Below are 12960 nucleotides of genomic sequence, written 5' to 3' on the forward strand. Positions count from 1 at the left end.
TGTCCACTCAGTCCTACTTCTTATTCAGCCAATCGCTCAGACAAACAAGTTTGTTTACACTTGCAGGAGATAATGCTGCCCGTGTTTTGTTTACGATGTCACCTGAAAGTGAGAACAGGCTTTCAAATGGCACTGTTATAGCTGGCATTGCAAGATATTTACGTGCCAGATGCGCTAAAGATTCATATGTCCCTTCATATTTCAACCACCATTCCAGAGGTGATGCTGGTGACAACCATGCTGATGACAGGTTCTGCTCGATAATGATCCAAAGCAGGATATAGAAGCTCTTTATACCCTGTCAGTCCAGTATGGGGGTGGCCCACTCTGCCACTCGGTCGTGGGCTTCCCTGTGCGTGATTTCTGTCAACTGTGGCCCGGCCCCCCGCACGGGGTCACCTAAACAGGTAATCCTTGGATTCTGAGCCGCCAAAAAATCAAACAGTCTGTGGAATTAGCCCCTTGGGCAGGGCGAAGCAGCAAGCAGGCTGCAACCCCGGGGCGGGGTAAGGCAAGCGAGCAATCAGTCTATAGGCCTCACAGCCCTCGGGGCTGGGGCGTAGTTTAGGCAACGTCCTCAGCGGGCAGTGGTTCGGCTTCCACGGCGGTCTCCGCAGCTGGCGGGTCGTCTGGTGGGTAGTCCCGGTCCCCAGGCTTTACCACCAGGGGCACTGCAGGTAACTCTGGAGGAGCCAGCAGTGTACTCCCTTCCTCCTTCGCCCCCGCCTCCCCTTGACTGGCCTGGGCTGCCTCCTTTTATCTGAGTTCTCCGCTTGGAGCATATGCATCAGGGAAGAGGGGGCGTGGCCTCCTGGGCCCACAATGATTGGTCCGCCCTTGGCAGCCCAGTGCGGGGCTGGTACACCCCGTCACAGCATGCTCCACACCTTGTCCCTCTCCAATTTTGGAAGGCACTTCTGATTCTTAAACCTTGGGTTGAGTGCTGAAGCTATCTTTAGAAATCTCACACTGGTACAATGTTTGTGTTTTGTCAAATCTGCCGTGAAAGTGTTCTTAAAACGAACGTGTTCTGGGTCATCATCCAAGGTTGCTATAATATGAAATACATGGCAGAATGCGGGTAAAACGGAGCAGGAGACATACAATTGTCCCCCAAGGAGTTCAGTCAAAATTTAATTAACATGTTATTTTTTTAACAAGCATTATCAGCACGGAAGCATGTCCTCTGGAATGTTGGCCGAAGCACGAAGGGGCATATGAATATTTAGTGTATCTGGCATGTAAAGACCTTGCGGTGCCGGCTACAGAAGTGCCACGCGAACGCCTGTTCTCATTTTCAGGTGAAATAGTAAACAAGAGAGGGCAGCATTATCTCCCGTAAATGTAAACAAACTTGTTTGTCTTAGTGATGGGCTGAACAGCCTTACATTATATCATCTGTTTTCCCCACCAAATACAGAAAGGAACTCTTTATTGACCACTTCTGTCTTTCCAGCATTGTCACTGATAATTCTACCATTTCCATCTAGTAATGGACCAATACCATTGTCAGGATTTTTTTTGTTCCTAATACGTTTTAAAAACTCCTTCTTTTTCTCCTTGACGCTGCTGGCCATAGATGTCTGCTTGCGTCCATTTGCTTCCCTTATCAATTTTCTGCAATTCCTAACTTCTGATTTATATTAATTATTCTCAACTTCACCTTTCTTCTATTTGTTATATGTTTTTTTTTTAGTTTTTATAGTTGTCTTCACTTCCCCTCTAAACCTGTTTGGTTTTTTAATGGGCCCAGCCTTCTTCCTCATTTGTGGGATTGTGGCTTTTGGGGCATCGAGTAAGATGTTCTTAAATGATTCCTAATTATTGCACATATTTTTCTAATTAAATTCTTCCTCCCAGCTGCTTTGGCTCATAATTGTTTTCTGCTTTGTACAATTAGCCCTATTAAAGCACCATAATATGAAATGTCCCTTTTCATTTAATAAAAACCTCTGTTTGTTTCGCTGGATTGATACCAATCAGGGATCTGTGCTTGCTGCTATCAAGTCAGGGTCCCTTGCTTCATGTTTCAGAGCACTCGGAGACCTGGAAAGTTGTACTGGCTCCTATGGACCATGGTGGCCCTTATAGTGTGATGGCAGAGCAGCATTCTAGGGAAGAGCCAAAGAATCTGACGCTGCGGGATATCTACTTTGGAGACGTCTGGCTTTGCAGTGGGCAAAGTAACATGGAGATGACAGTTTCCCAGGTAATCTCCAGTCCTCCAGTAGGTAATGAGGCATCAGCCTTTGCAGGGGTTGGGACAGGCCTGGTAACTATCTCCAAAGGAAAAGAAAGTTGTTCCCTTTTGATCTGTCCGTGTCAGACATTAAGCCTGCTCAGTGAGCTACAAGGAATCATAGAAATCCAGTTCAGTTTTCCTAGTGTTTTGTCCAGTCTAGTTTTAAATCTCTCCCATGGTGGCTGGAGCTTCCGCAACTTCCCAGCCCTCTTGCACTCCTAAGTGACCTCACCCTCCAGAGTATTTGTCACTGGGAGCTGCAGGGTTTCAGGTCTGCAGACTGTATGTTAACCACACAGTTAGCAGCCAGGACTGCTGTGGGAAAGGCCATGATGATTCACCACCCTGCCTGTTTCCTAGATAATCAATGCCAGTAAGGAGCTCTCCGAGGCATCTCTCTATCCATATATCCGTGTGTTCACGGCCGCTCTTATTCAGTCTGAAGTGGAATTGCAGGACCTGGCTAAGATTGACTTGGAGTGGTCTATACCGACAGCTGGTGAGTACAAAGTGGGTCTGTACAAATCCCCCTTAAAAAGAACCTGTTTAACTCCAAAGCCTACTGTAGAGGCAAGAAGGTCAACACACGTTCTCTGAGACTTTCAAGAACCCTGTTGTTTAACCAGGCGAGACCAGATGCCTGTAGCTAAGGTAAAAAAACAAGCAGAAAGAACCTTTCAGGCCTTCTTCATCCAGCATAAAGAAGCAAAAGAGAGCAAACCCTATATATAAATTTAAAATCCTGTAGGTGTTCTCTTCCAGCTCTGATTTCTAGCATGCTTGTTCTAGTGTGTATAGGTTAGGGATGTTCAGATGTCCAGATTTTATAGGGACAGTCTTGATATTTGGGGCATTGTCTTATGTAGGTGTCTGTTATCCCCCACCCCTTTCCCAATTTTTCACACTTGCTATCTGGTCACTCTATTATAGGTTCTTCTCCCACCCTCACAAGTATCTGAGCGCCTTCCAGTTGTACATTTAGCAACAGTCAAGAGCAGCTGATTCTTTCTCTCATCCTCTCCCAGGGCAGGATTGTGCATGCAGTGCAGCCATTTGCTTTGGGAGTGGTTTTGTTGTTGTTTGTACGTGGCCATGCTGCTCTGTGTCTTAGCAATGACTGGTTGGAGAATGTACCTGGCCCTTGGAGTGGAAGGTGGGGAGGTTTGTGATGGTCCTGAGGGAGTTAAGTCCAGAGTCTGGACCCAGCCCCCGAGAAAGCTCTGTCTCCTGGACAGACCAGCTTTACCATGGTGCTAGAAAGTTCCTTGTTCAAAGTTCATTGTGCCTGAGGAATGGAGTTGTCAACCACACCTTCATCCTGGACTTCGGGGCTCTTAGATACGCTGGGCCTCGGCCATTGCGTGCCTTGAAGATAAGGACCGAGACCTTGAAATGGGTGGGAAGCCGGTGTAGGGAGCAGCAGTGTTCTCTCCAGGCAGCCCCCGGGATCAATGCACGCTGTTCTCTCCAGCATGTTTTACAGTGTCTACTTCTAACGGAAAAAGAACAGGAGGACTTGTGGCAACTTAGAGACTAACAAATTTATTTGAGCATCAGCTTTTGTGAGCTACAGCTCACCTACGTCAGATGCAACTTATGCTCAAATAAATTTGTTAGTCCTCTAAGGTGCCACAAGTCCTCCTGTTTTTTTTGCGAATACAGACTAAAACGGCTGCTACTCTGAAACCTGTCATTATGCAAGGTACTTCTCACGGGAATCTCTCCCGTCTCTTGAGAGGTGCCCATTTCTGGAAGGCTTCCCTGATATTCAGCCTAACACTTCCCCTCCCCTTGGAACCGCTCCTCTGGATCAGACAGGAGACTGGCCAGGTGGGCGCTCTCCTTGCACTGGCCCTCCCACAGGGTGGATTTCCTCGGCGGGGGGGTGTCCCCCAGCACTTGCAACTCTGCCTCTGGCAGCCCCCCCGATGTTTGCATCGCCTGCAGTTTTCTGATATTTGCCTCTCGATTCTCTTTTTCCTGAACAGAAAACTTGGGTCACGGGAACTTCAGCTACTTCTCAGCTGTGTGTTGGCTGTTTGGCCGTCACTTGTATGAGATGCTCCGGTACCCCATAGGATTGGTGGAGTCCTCCTGGGGAGGGACTTGCATTGAGGCCTGGTCCTCAGGAAGGGCGCTGCGGGAGTGCGGGCTCAAAGGCGACGCCAGACGGTGAGGACATTGAGAGCAAGTTCAGGGCTGTGAAAAACACGTCATGGACTGTGAAATCTGATCTCTCCCATGAAATCTGGCACCCAGCTGGGGGCTCCTACCCTGCACAGGTTCCAGCTGCTAGTCCTGGCTGGGGATGGGGAAGGACAAGGACCAGACTTCCTCCTCCCTTGCAGGGGCCACTCCCAGGGCAGGTCTGAGCCATCTCCAGGAACCTCCCCCAGCTGCAAGAAGCTCTGCAGCTCCAGCTGTCAGCCTCCCACCGGGGCGGGAGACTGCCAGGAAAACTGGACAGAAACGGACCTGGGGACTACAGTGAACGAGAAGCCTGACAAAGCCCTGGCTGGAATGATTTAGTTGGGGTTGGTCCTGCTTTGAGCAGGGGGTTGGACTAGATGACCTCCTGAGGTCCCTTCCAACCCTGAGATTCTATGATTCTATGACATATAGTAGCCCACCCCTTCCCCATAGCCTGCGACCCTCACTTCAGCATTGCTGGTGGTGGTGGTGCTGGCTTTAGAACTGGGTGCCTGGCCAGCAGCCTTCCTCTCTGGCTGCCCACTGAAAGCAGTGCGCCTGCCAGCTGCAGGGCAGAAGGGAGGGTGGCAATCCCATGACCACCTTTTGGGTCAGGACCCCCTCAGTTACAACAACATGAAAATTTCGGATGTAAACATCTGAAACTGTGAAACTGACTAATTTTAAAAAAACCTTGGCCATGAAATTGACCAAAATGGACTGTGAATTTGAATTTGGTAGGGCCCTAAGTATATGCCTTCCCGCTTCAGTGCCCACTCCGTACCCATTCCATCTGAATGAACTGCTCCCACTCCCCTGAAGCTTCCCTGGCCACTGCCTCCAGCCCTTGCTGGGCCAGCCTGAACCCGATTTCATTCTGTGCCGGAGTAATTCAAGCCCTGACTTTCCACTCTGAAAAGCCTCCCCTGTGGGTTGGTACAGAGCTTGGCAGCTTTCTGCCCTGGGGGGAGTGTGACACAGCTAGGGCAATGACACAGGTAGGGCTGGGGCGGGGACGTGCTGGAATAACCCCAGATGGAGTTGGTAACTGCATCTCGTTAGTGACCATTTAACCCCTTCCCTAGAGGCTGTTTTTCCAGCGCATCTCCCTCGGGCTGAGCTCGTCTTTTTCCAGTGCTTTTAGCTCTGTCAGTCTGACCCCAAACGGTTCACCTCCTCTGGTCCTGTGTATCCAGTCCCCGAGGAACAGGTCCAGTGATTGCCCAACTTAGGGGATCAATGCCACCTGGAGTCAGCCGGTCACCTTGTGTGGCATGAGCCGCTGCCCCCCACCAATCAGTGCTTGTCTCGTGTCGTAGGTTCCTTCTTCCCACGCTGCTTTCTGGCCCTAACACGCCCTCTGTACTCTGGAATGCGATGATCCACCCGCTCCTCAACATGTCCCTCGCGGGCGTTATCTGGTACCAGGGTAAGTCTGGCAGCGTATCACAGCACCAGCCATGCCACTTTGGGTGCTGGACCCAGCTCTCACTTGTCCCATGTGCTCAGTGCAGGTGAAACAAACGCCTTCATAAACACAGATCTGTACAACTGCACATTCCCGGCTCTCATCGCGGACTGGCGCAAGGCCTTCCACGCCGGGTCTGATGGGCAAACGCAGCCGCTCTTCCCCTTCGGGTTTGTTCAGGTGAGTGGTAGCCAGGGTACTGACCGCGCCATGGAGACAGTAATTGCTGCTCAGATCCAGCTCCTGCTTGCTGCTCGTTTCTTTCACTTCACTGCAGAGCATTCCCTGGTGCTGTGCTGGACCGGCAGGGAGGGCCGGGCTGAGTCAGTTTGATCACAATTTTCCTGCTGACTCCTTGACACTAATGGACCCAGGAGTGGTTTTGCCATAGACCCCAAGTCCCGGCACAGAGGCTTTGTAGGGGGAGAGTGAGTTGTGCTGAAGGGATGATATACCCTCTTGCCCCTGGGGCGCAGTCAGGCACTGCTGCCTGTCCCCATTCTGGCTGGGGTCTTTGCCCTGCTGGCTCCTCTGCTTCTGTCTCTATCTCACAGCAGAACGGGGATGGGGGAAGACAGGGCCCCCCACATCTCAGACCCTGTCACTTCCCCTCTTGACGCACTGGGAGGGGAAAGGGGGAAGAGACGCCACCCCTGCTCTGTCCCCTCCTCTGCCTCACCCCCAGACTCTCCTGGCTTCAGGTGAGTTGGGGAGGAGGAGGAAAGAGGGAACATATGGGTGGAGGACGAGGACTGGCAGGGAAGGGGAGGAAAGAGGCGAGTGCTGGGGTGGAGGAGTGTCAGAGGCACACTCTGAGGAGAAGGACTGAGCCCAGCAGGGCTGCGGAGGGAAAGGGCGTGAGGGGACGAAGTGAGAGAGTCCAGGTGACCTTCGAGTTAGTGCCCTGCCCGCAGTCCTGCCGATGGGCCTCGCCCAGCGCCCTTCCCATCGGTCACCCCCCGTCTGTCCCAGCCCACCACACCTCCTCCGCCTGCCTGCCACCCTCTGTGCCCGGGGGTCTCAACCTGTTTCTTTCTGAGCCCCCCGCATGCTATAAAGACTCCACGGCCCCCCTGTGCCGCAACGGTTGTTCTGCCTATAAAAGCGAAGGTGCTGGGACTAGGGGAGCTGTGGGTACAGCAGCACCCCCTGGCTTGAAGTGGTTTCCGTCCTATGCAGGGTTTACAGTTTGGTTCAGTGGCTCTCAGGCCCCCCCCCCCCCGCTGTACCCATTGTTCCAGCCCCCCTGTATAAAAGCCCCTGGGGGTAACAAGCAGGGCAATTGCCTGGGGCCCTGCAAAGCTCAGGCTTCGGCTTGAGCCTCAGGGCGGTGGGGAGTCGGCTTTCTGCCCTGGGCGCTAGTGAGTCTGATGCTGGCCCTGCTTGGTGGGCCCCCTGAAACCAGACCCCTGATTGAGAACTGCTGCTCTATGCCATGGTGACCCCGCTCTGCCTGGCTGGGGCGTCACCTAGCCCCCATGTCTCATGGTCTGGGGTGGAGCAGAAGCTCCACTCTCCACATGGGGAGTTAGTACAGGGCTGCTGGCGCAAGTCAGGGCCTCCTGGGCCGCCCTCTGCTGGGGCGGGTTGGTGTGTGGGACACTGGGAAGCAGGGCTGGCTGGGGGGCTTTGGCCCCGGTGGGGGATCAGCTCTTTCTCAGCTCTCCCTGTCTTTGCAGCTATCCACGTTCCGCCGCCAGGACTGGGATGACCGTTTCCCCCGCATTCGGTGGCACCAGACCGCTGACTACGGCTATGCGCCCAACAAGAGAATGCCCAACACCTTCATGGCCGTGGCAGTGGATCTGTGCGACGAGCTCTCGCCCTACGGCAGGTAACCGCCCACTCCCTGCACAGCAGCCTGCAGTGCGCCCAGGGGACGTTCTGTAGCGCCTGGCCTGGAGGTGACAGGGCCTTTCCGCACGCCTGAGGGGCGGGGCTGAAGCTGGGAGGAGAATGGGGCAGGGCCGGGAGAGAGGAGGAGGACAGGGAGTGCCGAAAGGGGAGAAGAAATCCCCTAACGCACAGTGCTCCAGGGCCGCTCCCCACCCCCCTGTCACTGGCCTCCCAATCTGTTCACTGTGCTTTCCCCAGCTGCATCCCGCTGAGTTCTTCCCCGCCTGTGAGAAGCGGGGAGATGTATAGGTCGCTAGCCCTGTCAAGTACCGGGCGGCACAGCGGGCTTGGGTGCACTGCTGTGATAGCCAGTAAAGGACACAGGTACTGGGGGCAGGCGCTCGGAGCCAGCGACCAGCCCACCGCGATTGGACAGAGGGCTTTGTGGAGAGGCCGGTCCAGGTGTGTTTCGCACACAGGTGCATGCAGCGTCGGTGTACTCGGCGTACATGGAAGGGGTGACAGACAGCACCGCAGAGCCTGGTGCCAGATCTTTGGGTCCCGTTGCCCCCCAGAGCAGCCTGGGGAGCTGAGCTGGGATCTGTTCGATAGCTTGGTCTCTTCAGATGGGTGCCCCCTTTCCATTCAGTGCAGGGGGGGTAGGGGGGGTCTGCCCAGGAGTCCTTTCCCTGCCCCCGGAACTAGACTGCCTCCCTTTGTCTTCATGCCCTCCCCTTCCACGGCTGACTTCTTTACCTCCAGGGTTGGCTGCTGTCTCAGTCAGACCCCCTCCCTGGCAGACCTGCTCCCTCCGGCACCTGCTCCCCCATCAACCTCCCCAGCCAGCTGCTGCTCTCTGCAGGGTCCCGTTGACTCATCCTGTGGTTAGACGAAGCTCTTTGCTGCTGGGGTGGGGTGAGGGCACCCTGGAGCTACACGGCACCCTCTGCTGGCAGAGGTGGAGTTTCAGGAGCCACTGCCTTTGGCTGCACCACTGGGAAGTGGCTCCCTGCCCTCTCCCCATCATTTCCCCCGTGCTTCCCTTTTGGCAGCATTCACCCCCGGGATAAACAGACCGTGGCATATCGGCTGCACCTGGGAGCCCGAGCTGTGGCATATGGAGAGAAAGACCTGGTCTTCCAAGGCCCATATCCTACAAAAGTCGTGGTGGATGGAGCCAGGGGCCTCATTAACGTCACGTATGGCCAGGAACTCCAGCTGCTTCTAATGCACGACCGCATCTTTGAGGTGAGGAGCATGTGCGTGGAGGTCCCGGCATGGCTCAAGGCAAGAGCCCGGGGCAGAGGGGCTGCACTCCTACTGGGCTAGCCTGAGTGGTGTCCGTGGGGCACGTGACCCCTCCAGCACCATCAGCTGGAATGGCTGGCCAGATGTCAGCAGGGCAGGCAGCTCTCACCGCATGCTGGCTAGCTGTCGAAATAAAAGTTTGCAGTGGACAGAGCCCAGGGCTAGAGGAGCGATCTAGCAAATGCTGCCTCTCCTGCTGTAGAAGTGGGGAGAGCTGCGTTCCCCTGCTGTCCGAGGGGGAGACGAGGCTGAGCTGGGAGGTGCGTGGGGCCCTGAGCAGCCACACTGCAGAGCAGCCCTGCAATCTCCACCCCAGAGCGCAGCGCCGCAGCCGCCCAAGCCCGAAAACAACAGAGCTACAGCCCCGTGCTGCCGAGCAAGGTCACGTGACTGGTCTGCGCTTCTTCTGGCAGGTGTGCTGCTCTCACGGGCCCCAGCTCCTGGCTCAGGAGCCGTGCCAGTGGCTTCCAGCACCCATGCTGTCTGCATCTTCCCACACAGTGACACTGTCCGGCCCTGGATGCTGGGACGCTGCCACCCGCCTGCGCTATGCGTGGGCAGAGTGGCCGTGTGAATACAAACAGTGTCCCATTTACAACAAGCACCTGCTGCCAGCACCTCCCTTTCTTATCGACTCTCTGCATTAGGAACAGGCTGGACCAACGGCTAGGCGGCTGTAGGCACACAGCCAGGGCCTGAGCAAATTCATGCTCCATTTTGGTAAATTTCATGCTCACAGGATTTTTTAAATCTTAAATTTCACAAAAAGAACAGGAGGACTTGTGGCACCTTCGAGACTAACCAATTTATTTGAGCATCAGCTTTCGTGAGCTCCAGCTCACTTCATCGGATGTGTCACGAAAAGCTCACGAAAGCTTGTGCTCAAATAAATTGGTTAGTCTCGAAGGTGCCACAAGTCCTCCTTTTCCTTTTGCGGATATAGACTAACATGGGTTAGTGGGTTCCAGGAAGCAGCTGGCACGTCCAGCTCCTTGGCGCAGGGGTGACTAGGTGGCTCTGTGCACTGCCTGCGCCTGCAGGTGCCGCCCCTGCACTTCCCATTGGCCACGGTTCCCAGCCAAAGGGAGCTGCGAAGCCAGCACTCGGGGCAGGGGCAGTGTGCGGAGCCCCATGGCCCCTGTGCCTAGGAGCCGGACGTGCTGGCCGCTTCCAGGAGCCACATGGAGCCAGGGCAGGGAGGGAGCCTGCCTTAGCCCCTCTGTGCCTCTGACTGGACTTTTAGCGGCTCGGTCAGCACTGCTGACTGGAGCTGCCAGGGTCCCTTTTCGACCGGAACGCCCAGCAACCCTAGTTTTGGGGGGGGGGGGGTCTGCCCTACTTCTTAGCAGTTTGTCCTGAATTTGGCACTCTGTTGTGACCCCCGAGGCACAGTGGCATCTGCACCAATGGGTCCGGTGGGCAGCTGCAAAGGCTGATGGCTCGCTTGGGGCTGCAGGGTGCAATATTCTGTTGCTTGTGCTCAAGCCAGGTCTAGATTCCATTGGACCGAACAGCGGTTCTGCTTTGCCCAGTGGCACTGGGAGGATCTGTTTGTGTCCCTGACGCCACCTCCGATGTGCTCTGCTGACCAGTGAAATGAAGCACGGTAAACTCCAGGGAGCTCATGCTGGGCTCTCTCCTTCAGCACCAGTAAAATAGCTGCCCCAGGCTAGAGCTAGTCCTCACGCCCCCTCTGCCACTGCCTCGCACCTTGGGGAGCGAGCGGCTGCCCTTCCACAAGGACAGGCAGCAGCTCGTGCTCAGCGCTGGGTTGCCTCGGCTCTGCGAACAAGCTGAGAATATTTCTGTTCCGATGTCAGCTGGGTTTGAAGGGGCTAAGATGCAGTGATTTTACAGAGCAGAACCACGTGTTCGTGTCACGGAAGATGATGTGGAAAGCCTTATTTACTCCGCTTCTGTATTCTTCTGAGTTGTCAGTCTGTAGTGTAATTAACAGCCCCTCTAGATGGAGGGTTTCTGGACTGGGAGGTTTGATTAAGATGTATACTTTTCCTCCTCTTTAACTAGGGATTCCTGTGTAATGATTAAAGTTAATTCTATTATGAAATAAATTCTGTGCCTTTGTCTAGTGCAGGGGTGGGCAAACTTTTTGGCCACATTAAGGTTGCAAAACTGTATGGAGGGCCGGGTAGGGAAGGCTGTGCCTCCCCTGACCCCCCCTTTCCCCCCCCCCCGCTCCCTGACTGCCCCACCTCCTATCCACACCCCTGCCCCCTGACAAGACCGCAGGACCGTCCTGGATGTGGCCCGCGGGCCGTAGTTTGCTCACCTCTTGTCTGGAGTGATGTTTCTCTTCCTGTAAATTATGAAAACTACAAATAATAAAGGGTTGGAGTTGACTGTGCTTTTGTAACAGTTGATCTCTTATTTCCTTACGGATGATTCCTTTTCTCGCTGGCTCTTTTGAGCTGGTTATATCCAGAGCTTGTACATGCAGGTCTTTTGGGGACAGCATTTCCACTGACTTGGGTGAAAGCGAATATTAGTTCTTTGCATTGCAGTGAGGTGGAGAGGTCCCAGCCGAGAGCAGCACCCCCTGGTGTTGGACACTATGCACGCTCACAGAAAGACAGCCTCGGTCCAACAAGCTTCCAATCTAAGCAGAGAAGCAGACCAATGGGGGAAGAAAGTATCATCCTTATTTTATAGCTGGAGAACTGGGGCACAGAGATTAAGGGCCACCTTCTCCACTGGTCAGCGGCCAGCACATACAACTCTTGGGAAACTACCCACTTACTTAGGGGCATCAACGGGAGCTGAACTATTCTGGAAATCTGGCCCCATGTAGTGTCCACAGTCACTCAGGGTGTCTGTGCCAGGCCTTGGACCCAGCTCTCCTGAGTCCCGGTCTAGTGCCTTACCCACCAGCCCTTGGCCCTGCTGGATTCTGTGACTTTAAGAGCAACGTCCACCAGGCTAGATACAAGAAGCTACATGTCACTCAACGGTTCTGTCTCTTCCCCACCAAGCGCTGACCCCAGTACTGCCATTTTATTCTCTAGGTTCGCAAACAGAAATACTTTAAAGCAAGAACTTCTGAGTGCAAAGAGAGGGCAGCAAACCACTGCCTGCTAAAACCCAACTGCCGAGAGCTGTGAACACCAGCCCCTGCCACTGGAGAGCCTAGCCCAGCTGGGTGGGGATGTTAGAGCCTCAAGGGCTCCTACTCTATTGTGCCGAGCGGCCTGCTTTTAGCGGCATCCCCCTGGCCCTGTGGGCCCCTGTCTCCCGCCTTTTCTTCAGCCCTGGCTGCCCAGCCAGCTCTCTCCTGCTGGTAACTAGCTATCTACGGTACTTATATGGCCCCTCTTGCTCGAGTACTTGAGCACCTCACACCTGGGGTTATCCTCCCACCACCCCTGCATGGCAGGGCAGTGCTGTTATCTCCATTGTAAGCTGCACAGACAGTGGCAGAGCAGGGACCTGCAAATCCCTGGCTAGTACATTAACCCCTGGCCCATCTTCCCTCACTAGCAGCACCTGCCCGCAGAGGGACAGGTCCCTTGGAGCAGGTGCTGTTTCCTCTCCCCCTTCCCTGACATCATTCTGGGATGTATCAGCAGGAGTGTTGTAAGCAAGACACGAGAAGTAATTCTTCCTCTCTACTCCACACTGATTAGGCCTCAACTGAGTATTGTGGCCAGTTCTGGGCGCCACATTTCAGGAAAGATGAGGATAAATTGAAGAGATGTGGACAAACTGCAGAGAAGAGCAACCAAAATGATGAAAGGTCTAGAAAACATGACCTATGAGGGAAGATTGAAAAAAACTGGGTTTGTTTAGTCTGGAGCAGAGAAGACTGAGGGGGGACATGATAACAGTTAAGTACATAAAAGGTTGTTACAGGGAGGAGGGAGAAGAATTGTTCTTCTTAACCTCTGAGGATAGGACAAGA

At 54.2% G+C, this 12960-nt stretch overlaps 1 protein-coding gene across 2 annotated transcripts in view; it reads left to right on the forward strand.

The window, feature by feature from the left end:
* Nucleotides 1-11409, forward strand: part of SIAE (sialic acid acetylesterase) — a 37511-nt gene extending 26102 nt beyond the window's left edge. For both annotated transcript variants that reach the window (XM_037882486.2, XM_007066384.4), the window contains exons 4-11: nt 2034-2209; nt 2603-2741; nt 4231-4414; nt 5752-5861; nt 5947-6080; nt 7580-7734; nt 8789-8984; nt 9458-11409. In XM_037882486.2, coding sequence (XP_037738414.1) covers nt 2034-2209; nt 2603-2741; nt 4231-4414; nt 5752-5861; nt 5947-6080; nt 7580-7734; nt 8789-8984; nt 9458-9691 — 1328 coding nt within the window. In that variant the 3' untranslated portion in view covers nt 9692-11409. The remainder of the gene's footprint in view (nt 1-2033; nt 2210-2602; nt 2742-4230; nt 4415-5751; nt 5862-5946; nt 6081-7579; nt 7735-8788; nt 8985-9457) is intronic.
* The last annotated feature ends 1551 nt before the right edge of the window (nt 11410-12960 follow it).

This window comes from Chelonia mydas, chromosome 22 (assembly GCF_015237465.2).
Source record: "Chelonia mydas isolate rCheMyd1 chromosome 22, rCheMyd1.pri.v2, whole genome shotgun sequence".
NCBI classification, from domain to species: Eukaryota; Metazoa; Chordata; order Testudines; family Cheloniidae; genus Chelonia; species Chelonia mydas.